The 11,510-nt window shown below is 37.8% G+C and overlaps 1 protein-coding gene across 1 annotated transcript; it reads left to right on the top strand.

The window, feature by feature from the left end:
• The first annotated feature begins 2,530 nt into the window (after window positions 1–2,530).
• LOC131245873 (protein LIGHT-DEPENDENT SHORT HYPOCOTYLS 4-like) lies at window positions 2,531–4,223 on the top strand. The gene has a single exon (XM_058245622.1). The coding sequence runs from the start codon at window positions 3,119–3,121 to the stop codon at window positions 3,692–3,694; it is 576 nt and encodes a 191-aa protein (XP_058101605.1). The 5' UTR covers window positions 2,531–3,118; the 3' UTR covers window positions 3,695–4,223.
• Window positions 4,224–11,510: the final 7,287 nt, after the last annotated feature.

Here is an 11,510-nt window from a genome sequence, read left to right as displayed (position 1 = left end):
CTCCATTTCTTTTGATTCTTTTCTCTGTTTCCTGTTTAGCCTTATGTAGGAGTTCTATATGATACGCGGATCCGGAAGCTTTTTGTTGGGGCCCACCTAAATGGCTGTATATCCAATTTTTCAAATTTATAAAATTCAGGTGGTATGAGTCCACCTTTCCTTGAAAAAAAAAAAAGTATTTTTAGTCCAGGCATGATGGGTCTCTCAATTTAGAAACTTGTAGTCGATCCTACTAATATAAGCATCCGAATTTCTAAATCAAGATCTTGTAACCATAGCATGTTTATACTCTCATGTGAGACAGGGCTAAGGCACATCCACCGGGCCGGGAGTCATAAAAGATGGTGGTGACTTTTTAGCCTGACTTACAATCAGTCTACTCACATAAGATGACCAATTTAAGAATATAACAGGCTTGTCCTAAAACTTGCTTAGTGGTAACAACCAATCAAGATATTGAAATCCATAATCCACAACTCTCCCTTAGCTAGTGGCAAATTGTGTCAAATCTCGAGTGCCCAACAACATTAATCAGAGAAACCCCTTCTAAAACCTATATAAATGTCCATGTTCCCCGTGCATTAATGAAATTAATGAATAAATGTATCATGTATAAACTAAGGTAAAGGTATGAAACATTGGTTTTTCCAAGGCACAACCCTAATAATCAAAAGTGGATTATCATAGCCATCCAACAACCTGAACGTAATGGCTAGAGCAACCGTTCAAATTTTATCATTAAAACTCACTAATAAATTTTCAATGTCATGCAAACATTGAGGTAACCCACCATATCAATAGCGTGGATCAGAACATCTTTCTTGCATTTACCTTAATGATGGAACTCTATATAAGTTTATAAAGGAAACATGGTCATATGAACATGTCTAGTTACAAAGGAAACATCCAATGCTGCTCAAGTCACACTTCACACTTGTGTGCAAAGCCAAATCATATGAATAAGATCTTGTCAAGAATGCATGAAAACACTTTTGAGTTGTAGAGAACTTCTATTAATTCATGAGAAATTGTTAAAAGTCCAAGAAATCCTCTCTCGGGAGAGTTTGAGAATTTCCCTCTCTATGCTGTAAGTCCTAATGAGGAGTGTTCACACATACATAATCCTTTCAACTTCGCAGCATATTACATAAATGGCTTACATTATGTCATATGGCATCCATCTAATGTTCCAAGAAATTTCTATACGTTTTTTAGAGTGTTCAATACATGTCTAGCTAACTATAAAATTTACCAAAGAACCCTAAAATCTTCAACTGATCTATAACAATGTGGCCTCCCCTAGAGCTTTATACACTCTCGTACTACACCCACCAGGCCTCCGAATTATATATACATAGAGCCAAAAATGACTAAATCGACACTAATGGCCTTTTTTTAAAAATTAAAATTAAAATTAAAAATGGACGGTTGAAAAGAAAATTAATAAGATTTCATGATTTTTACCGAAGGAAATGCTCTCTGCATCGGTTTTTAAGTATACCATGCTTTCGGCTTTTAATTATACAATGGTACAAACAAGAGGACAAAACTGTAGTACGAGAAATGCTAAAGGTCCCCCACCTTCACGGGAATGCCAATGATCAATTCCGACAGTTCATTCAATCGGACAAGCCATGGTATAAAAATCACAAAAAGTCAGATGATCCTGACCATCCAATAAACAATATAAGATAGAGACTCAACATTTAGGGGAGAAGGAAACTAGGGTCCCATCATCCATTTAATACATCTATTTCAATACGTCCACCATGAAAAGGTTATGATTCTAAAAAGCACTTCTGTTTGACGATCCTAACCACATGATCTGTGGATAGAAAAAAGGAACAACAGTAACAAAATGGCCCAAATCCAAAGGGCTAAGATCATCCGCTCCTAGAGATATTTTGCACCGTGGCTTGCTCGTGATAATACTAGTGAATGGACTGTCCGGATGGATGATTGGCCATGCAATAGCTTAGTGGGGATATTAGCATGACCACAGCACATGACACTGTGGTGATTGAACGTCCACCGTTAAAAACTGTCTAAGCCGTGTTTATTTTGCATCCAACCCGTTGATAATGTCACACAGACCTAGATGAAGGGAAAACACAAATATAAGCTTGTTCCAAATTTTTTATAGTTCACAGCAAGAAGTTTTCTATGGTCAATCATCACTGTTTCCTGTAGAGAAGTCCAACTGAGACCTGGGTCTGCTTCATTTTTAAGCACATGCCCTGAAATGAGCTGAAAAAAGATAGAAGGCGTGGATACATCAAGGTGGCCCCACTATTACTGCCTGACAGAAGTGGGTGTTATCCCTAAATGACCGAATCCTGTCCCTATTAGCATTTACCTGGTGTAATGGTAAAACCCAAAAGTTGAATGAAGGGTTGTATTTAACAAGGAGGAGGAAATAAATAGCAGTTTCCTTTACCCAAACCCACAAAACTTTCTCCTGTCTCCGTCATTTCAACCCACTGTCAACCTCTTACCATTTCCACAAAAGCCATAAAAAGGGCCTCCCCACTTGCCACTCAGCACTCCTCTCTCTCTCTCTCTCTCTTTCTTTGCGGAATTCAGTCAAGGGAAGAAATCCATCAGTCTCTCATCAAGCCTTAGGCAACAAGACAATGAATTCTATCAAGTTCACATCCATTTAAGGCTTCTACAGTGGAATCCCTATTCCTCTTCCATCAATCATCCTTCCTTCAGCATCAAGATCCTCTCTTTCTCTCTCTACCAAAGCCAAGTGAGAGTTCTAGCTTTCATAAACTCCAACAGCAGAGAAAGAAAGGACCCGACAACAACAAGTGTAAGTAGAAGAAGTCGTTCCCCATCTCTTCAACTGAAGTGCATAAATATCTGGTTTGATCTCTCTCTTTCTCTCTTTCTCATCTTTAGTAGAACCTCTTCACTCTTGAGAAGGAAATGAACAAGTGGAAAACCCTAAAAGGAAAGGAAAGTGAAGAAAATTCAAGAAATTAAAAGAAAGAGAATAAGATCATACAACTAAACGAACATCATCTCATTACCCAACAAGACCCAAAAAGGAAGGAGAGAGAGAGAGAGAGAGAGAGAGAGAGAGAGAGAGAGAGAGAGAGAGATTCTCAATACCATGGAAGCACTTCAAATCACCACAGAAAGCTCAAACTCAGAGAACACAAACACCACTAGCCCCAACAACAGTTCCACCACCACCAATGCCACAGCCGTGATAGCTATTGCCACATCCTCATCATCTCCTCCAGCCCTCAGCCGCTACGAATCTCAGAAACGCCGTGACTGGAACACCTTCGGTCAGTACCTGAAGAACCACCGGCCGCCACTCTCTCTATCCCGCTGCAGCGGGGCTCACGTCCTCGAATTCCTCCGCTACCTTGATCAATTCGGCAAGACCAAGGTCCACAACCAGATCTGCCCCTTCTTCGGTCATCCCAACCCACCCGCTCCATGCCCATGCCCGCTCCGCCAGGCCTGGGGAAGCCTCGATGCACTAATCGGGCGTCTGCGTGCCGCCTTTGAGGAGAACGGTGGCAAACCTGAGGCGAACCCATTCGGCGCGAGGGCCGTCAGGCTCTACCTACGGGAGGTCCGTGAGATGCAATCGAAGGCGAGGGGGATCAGCTACGAGAAGAAGAAGCGAAAGCGCCCACCGCAGTCGCTGCCCATGCCGCCACCGAGCACAAGTTAGCACCAGCACCTACCTGCATTGTGCTTACAGATCATGGGTTATCATCAATACAAGAGCTTGATGAAGGAGAATTCTATATTTTCTGAATCTCTTAAGCTCTTTTAAGTCTCTTAGCTATATGAGTATGTACTCTCTCTCTCTCTCTCTCTCTCTCTCTCTCTCTCTCTCTCTCTCTCTCTCTCTCTCTTCATTTTCCTTCTTGGCTGGTAAGATAAGCTATATGTATATGTAGGCTACTAGTAATGTACTTGTAGGTTACATTAAGCTTCTTCTTTCCCCCCCTTTTTTTAATGCAGCGTGTATTTGTTTGATGGAAGTTATTCGGATATTGGATGCATTTTCCTTTGCTTCTATGCTTCCTAGTAAGAGTGATAGAGGTAGAGTTTTAGTAGTAGTGGTACCAATAGTTTGAGAAGAAGAAGAAGGGAGTATTGTACTTGGATTGGTATTATCTTTGACGAATTGGGTATCCTTTTACTTATGGACATGTACTTTGAAATTCCATACATGCCAAGCAATAGATTTTCAACAGTATGGGGTCAATATGCCAAGCAATAGATTTCAACAGTGTCGGGTCAGACTCTCTCTCTCTCTCTCTCTCTCTCTCTCTCATTTATATATTTATTGATATTTTCTTTCACTTTTTTTTTTTTTTTGGTAAAAGGCACTTTTATTTATTGAAGGATGAAAACAAGGTGATGTGTGTCAGTCTAGCATTATCCTTTTTCATATGCTTATGATAGGAAATGATGGTATTTTTTATGTATTCATTTTTCAATTGTATGATCTTTCTCACTTTATTTATCTATTTAATTTTTTTCTTTTCACACTTTCTCTTGTTTGTTCTTTCGGTTTGAGATTCATTCAGGACTGTCAGTCTTATCTTCCTTTCGAAGAGAGAGAGAGAGAGAGAGAGACCTGATCCTTGGGTTTTGCAAGTGCAAATTAAACCAATTAAATCTTTCTTTTCAAAACCTGTTTGGTGATGTCATTTCTATTGAAAGATTTATAGATATGGAGACAGCAAATCGCCTCCTTTCCTTCGTACTTACCTTGATTTTCCTTATTTATTTATTTATTTGGCGAAAACCCATGATTTCCTTTTATTTTCAATGATCTATAACCAGTTTTAGAATTATGTAAAATTTCCATCTTCCTTTCCTCCATATTGTCACATCAATATGACATGGTACCAATAAAAAAATAAAGAAAAGAACTCTGAAGGATTACACTGACGTGATCCTTGAAAGTCTAAAATGCAGTAAGATCTTCAATCAAAGATCACTGCATACAGAGGGGGAAAAAAGACAAAGAGGCAACCCAAACATCCTTTCCAAGATGGTACTATTCAAGCACATGATTAAGTCCATATATGGTATGTTTATGTTAGGCAAGATCTGATTTCGTATTAAATAACATGGGTGAAATGAGTGTATTGAGATTTCAGAGGCGATTTTCTAAGCAATCTGGCCGACAGCCCATATATGTGCTGAAGCAGTTGAAGCCCATGATTGGGTGATGTTGCGTTTTCCTTTTTGAAATATCTGATTCTTTTATTTTGATTGGAGGGTCCAAGCATCTTCTCAACCTTCCCCAGTTGAAGACCTAGAGGCTCTTACTTTCCGTGTGAGATCTTAGGTGCTTGTTTGTTGGATGTGAAGAAGATACATGCTCTACAAGGCATAGATGCTAGATAGGTGACCTTTTTTTTTACTTTCTTCCTTTCTTTTCTTTTCGGCGGTTTTGAGTGGTGGGCATAAAACTAGCATTATGCAGATTGAGGATCTATTCCCACTACTAACCATAGTCAAAATCATTGATTTGTATTAATGATTATTACTTAAAGATGTTGCATATAGAGACAATAAGGCCCATCAAAACATTTTTTATTTTATTTTATTTTTGGGTGCTATTAGATCTCTCAAGGGTCTTTCGGATACTTGTAAAATTATTTGGTTGTAAGGTTTATAGGCGAGGACATTACAGGCTCGTTTAGATACCTGTAATCATCTATAAACCCTTTTTTACTGGTTATGGGAGCTTTTAGAATCCTGACTTTTTAGTATGCTTCAAATTACATGTAATCATGTAATCCGATTACAAGCCCAATAATTTTCTTTTAAATTCTTCCAGCTTTTGATTTTTCCCTCGCCCCCCTTTAAGAATCCTGACTTTTTTAGTATGCTTCAAATTAGATGTAATCATGTAATCCGATTACAAGCCCAATAATTTTCTTTTAAATTCTGCAAGAGATGCTTCTAGGGTCTCTCTCTCTCTCTCTCTCTCTCTCTCTCTCTCTCTCTCTCTCTCTCTCTCTCTCTCTCTCTCTCTCTCCCTTCTTTAGCTAGCAGTTAGCTTTAAATATTTACATCTTAAAACCAATTAGGCAGACTGTAAAACATTTTACTTTTGAAAGAGTTTCAGGAGTAAAATATTTTTAACTAAAAATTTTATGGGCATCCAAAAAATCCCTTATAAGCTTTATGAATTTCATGGTAGTACTTATAGCATGGTTTTGAGTTTTTAATGCAGAAACTATTCTTAAAGGAAATGAAGAAAAAAAAAAGGGTCTCTCTCTCCTTCTCTCGGCCTTATTTTTCCTTCTGATGTTAACTTCGGCTGCATTCCAAATACCCAGCAAGAAGGTATTTTATGTTGATAATTGTATGTACCTTCTTTTTTATGCATGTGCACAAAAGTCGACCATGATTGTCTTCAACATACTTCAAAAGAAAGTTTTTAGCAAAAAATTAATTATTTTATATTATAATTTTTGTAATCTTCCTTTTTTTTCTTTGAGAAGATATATGGGAGCACATCACTTGTAATATATCTAATATATTAATAGGAAGACTCCTGTGCATCTAAGAGAGCTGCACAAAAGTCATGCAAAAAGCCAAACTAGAGGATTTCATCTCATTTTAGTTAATCATAGTTATGTATTAGGGATAAACTTTTGTAGAGATAAAGATTATATTGAAAACCAACAAAAAAATAGATCTCTAATAACTAAAATGAGATGGACTCAATTTTAAGTGACACAAACATGCCCAGCATTCCTTCTTGGCATCACCACCACCACCACCACCACCATCATCATCATCATCATTATTATGTTAAATGATACTGGGTTAGGTACGATACAAACTGAAAACACCTCAAAATGTGAAATTAGGCTACATTTCACTCAGGTTTAACAACTCATCTGGATGGAGCAATCCTAAACGTTGTTTGCCAGTGGGTTTTGTAGTCAGAGGATTTGCAACTGTAGTCTGCAGGTCGACCTATTCCCATTTCATGCAAGATGTCATTTTGGAGCTTTGGTTTCTTTGGCTTCTTAAATCAATTTCCTGTGATCTTTGGGTCCATTTTGTTATCCTTCATCCCATCTTCCCAATGGCCCCAAAATCATCTCGATCCAAGTTATTTTCATCCGATGGTAAGCCCCACAGTTGAATGGTTTGCACTTTTTTTTTTAATTGCCTTTCCGCAAAATTTGTGTTTTTGCCCATAGAAAATTTCATAACCCATAACTACCTTTTCCTCCAAAATTTTGTATGATGCTTTGCCTAAAAATTCTCCAATTGTTCTCTAATTAATTTCTCTACCAATCTAACTAACTCTGCTTGAAATTCCTGATTACCCCTCGTGGAGCTAAAATTCAATTCAAATTCAATTTTCTTTGTTTCCCTAATTAAACCTGTAGATTCCCTCTAATTATAGATCAACCAATCGTCATCTCTATAAACAGGCCCTTCCACTCTCAGAAAAGGATCTTTCTCCTTCAAATATTCCAAGTAGAAGAGGTTTCTGTTTAATAATCACATTCAACACAGCCAATTTCTGCAAGAGTATCCCTCTCTCTCTCTCTCTCTCTCTCTCTCTCTCTCTCTCTCTCTCTCTCTCTCTCTCTCTCTCTCTCTCTCTCAAAATGTCAAAAGAGATCAAGACCCTCCATAGAAGAGAGAGTTTATTCAAGATTGGAGCTTTAGCACATTTCCGCTACAGATTTCCCTTTTTTCAGTTCCTCTTCTTGCTTCTATTCTTCTTCATTTTCTTATTTTCTTTTAAAGTACTGAGAATCTGCAGAAATGCATTTGGAACTGAATTTCTTATGTCTTCTAGTAGAGAGCACTTGTCTACAGGCGGAGTAGGGTACCTCACACCTTCCTTCTTCAAACCAAGACCCTCACTCGAAAATCTGGCTTGTCATATAGTAATTTTCTGAATTTTCCATTTCAATTCCACAAACAGTTCTTGTTCGAAATGAATAGGTGGCTACTCCTAATTTTGTTGTCTTCCTGGTTTTTTACCCACTCAGTCCATCTTTGAGGAAAATCTTAGATACGCGAGGCACACAATTCGAATAGTCAGAAATTGGTGTGTATGTATGCCATGTATAATGAAAAATGTTTGCTTTGTCAATAGGTTTTTGGAAGTTTGATGAAGATCTTCTCAAATATAAAGAGAGGAACCATCCAAATCAAAACCCACAGAGTAGGTGGGTCATCAACCGAACATATTGCTTGAATGGTCCTAACCTCTGATTAATGGACTCTTATTTGTCGAATTCAGACCACTGAATATTTTTCACTTTTACTGCCCATTGGGTGTCCACCAATCTTCTATTTAGGAGAATAGTTGAGTGTTATTTGTTTTATGACCTATCTATAGCTGATCCAAGATAACATAGATTCAGATCACACACGAAAACCAATTAAATATTCACCGGAGCTTTAAAAAAAATAAAAAACAGAAGGAAGAAGTTAAAGGAAAATTAGGGATATCCAAAGAGATGGGATGACCAAATACTCCCAAAACCCACCCAAGAAGAAAAGAAAGGGGCTAGAAGAAGCTCCTCTCTTAATTCTTTCTGAATTTTTCAAAACCCAAATCAAATGTAGAACAATCAAAAAATAAAATGTTATACTACTTACCAACTAATTTTGGTAATTAATCACAGCTAACTTTCAATTCATCAAAACTAATTCTAACAAAAATCATTTCCCACATATATCTTCTAATCGTTTTAAAGAGAGTTTAGGCAATTTGCGGCCATAGTTTATTGTGTCGATCCGGCCCCATTTCTACTAACCGAATTCCTCTAGAAAAGTGTTGGCCCATGCTCCTGCCTCAGTCATCCTGGCCGTTTAATTTGAATTACATGCATGCCAAATGTACAATTTCAAAGCACAAGTGTATGAACCATCATACTCTTGCAGAGTATCATATTTTTGTACAGTGCATAAACATGACATAATTCAGTGCAATGTGTGAGTCAGGAGGTTTTTTTACTATTTTAACAAAGACATAACTAAAAGTCTTTTTTCATTTATTTCTAGCACTGTTTTCTCAATGGTATGGCCTGGCACCAAACCTATTTCAAATCCTTCATATCGGTGGGCTTTTATTTAATTTAAATAAATTTTTTAAAGATTATTCTCCTTTCTATGAGAAATGATACGGTACCTTTTTGAGTACCATGAGTCATGGTGCTTTTTTTCTTTCTTTCTTTACACCCTCGCACCCACACACACCACAATGGGTACTGGCTTGAACCCATGACCTTAGTGTTGAAACTCTTGTGAGTATAACACTAAGCCATGAGTAAAGAACTAGAGGCATAGTATTTCATTTACTTCCAACATTTTAGTTTTTTTTTTTTTTTTTAATTTCTTCGAAAGAATGGTGGAAGAACATTGCCTGTAACTTTGTTGAATGAGATCATGACAAAAAAAAAAAAACAGTGCCAAAGAGCTGGACCGGATTAAAAAATGAGTCTGGCAGCACCAAAAAAAATAAAATATATATCGAGCACAAGGCAGCCAAAGTCAGGTGAAAAAACTGTCGACACATTTCCACAGCCGAAACTGCCTCCACCGAATCTCTGCAACTTCTGAAAACCTGCTCGAAAACTACCAAAGACACCCTCAGCCCCCTCAACATCCAGCCCCAGTAACCACTGTAAAAGTCCCCCAAGGAGCCTTTCAGCCCCACTACTTATCAAGATTCACCATGGAAAGCTTTCACAGAATAGCAGACCAACACAATACAGGCCACTACACTGCATCTAGCAATGACAAAAACAAATAGAGCATACAACAGCTCCACTACATTGCTTCCAGCCACTCCATACGTTTCATGGGCTATAATGTTAAGATTACACTCATCAGGAATCTAATCCATCCATAAGTTGGAGTTCTTTTCGTATCCATCCATTTTTTTGGTCATAGATGGGATGGTTAGGATTTTCTATTAAAGCAGTTCTTTATAAGCATAAGCAATCCATGATAGTCCACAAGAAATTGATGGCACAAGATGGATTTCTTATGGTTATAAAGAATTTCTTTTAATGGAAAATCCTAACCATCCCATCCATGTTTTAAAAATGGATGGATACGAAAAAGAACTCCTACTTATAGATGAATATCATCTCACAAATGATCCTAGCCGTTCATTTTACTGGAAATTATTCAGATGGTTAATTAGAATTGCTGATTTGACATGATTTTTACAAGATGGCATGAAATGCATTGGTACTTAAGATTACACTGTCCAGATGCAACTAGCTAGAACACGATTTAAATAGTTTTTAAGAGCACTGGATCATTTCTTTCTAAAGATTATAATCCAAATAGAGGGCTTGCAAGATACGGAGCCCTGCATCTTTTTGCAGTGTATGTTGGCTTCCGATTTTGACAGGTGGAGCCCACAGCTCGGTAATCCAAACAGCTGATATTGTGGACCGGACCGTTGATTGCCCATGCACCGAAAAATCCCTCAGATTGTAAGAATATTTACCTTTTAAAAGTTGATCAGAAAAATTCAAGGTTAAAAGAGAAAATACAGCAATAGTACCACATACAGCTAATAAAATTACCAAATTTTTATAGAGGTACGGTTATCCAATCTGGAGAACTTTTTGGTGCATAATCCATAAACAACTGTATCCATGGTATCAACGGTTTGGATTATTAGACCATGCCCACTTGCACAAAATCCGTTATCACGTTATTATTTGAACGTTTATATTGTCCAAACAGCGGCCTTCTTAATGATATAAATAGACTGACATCCTATAACGGTTACCGTTATATTATGTTGGAATGGATGTGCGTAAATCTGTAATCTGAATTGCAATCACATAGCTAGATCTTTCAACCTGGGGAGATTTTTGAGTCGCCAATTTAACTGTATGATTCTCTGGATGGTTCATAGCTTCAACTATCTTCCCGGTCTGCATCAGTCAATCCTCTATTATCATCAGATTTGAGGCGCATTGGAACACCAGTGGTCGTGGTTTACTAAATTTCTCAAATAGGTACAATCTACCTTATTGATCAAGTCCAGCTAGGATCGGATTCTGTTGGCTCTAAGGTGCCTAATTCATGTTTGCCTTTCATATTCCAATAGGCTGTGAATTGATATTGTTGTTGCTTCATAATAACCAGCATCTAAGTTATCAACCCAAATGTAATGTGCCATGGTTGTGAGCTAGACCCAGCGAAATTAGCATACATATCAGTTGATAATAATGAAAATTGCGCACTAGGTCCTGCACTACCCAAATTTCCTGCTGGAGGGAGAGGGCAGGACTTTGTCTCCTCTCCTTTCTCAATGCTCTCATTTTGATCCCTAATTGTTGTTTCTGATTCTACCAGGTTGGAAGGTTCTACTACTGGTTCACAGGGGACAGTCACACTAGTAGTTGAGGGAACATTATCGCGAATCTGCGCATATTCTATGGGGCCATTGCGTCATGTAAATGGTCTAGAATTTAATTTGAATGGTTTCTGTTATCCATTTTCGTTAATAT

Source organism: Magnolia sinica, chromosome 5 (genome assembly GCF_029962835.1).
Source record: "Magnolia sinica isolate HGM2019 chromosome 5, MsV1, whole genome shotgun sequence".
Lineage (NCBI taxonomy): Eukaryota > Viridiplantae > Streptophyta > Magnoliopsida > Magnoliales > Magnoliaceae > Magnolia > Magnolia sinica.
The sequence above is the reverse complement of the archived record's forward strand: the minus strand, read 5'-3'. Positions and strand labels throughout refer to the sequence as shown.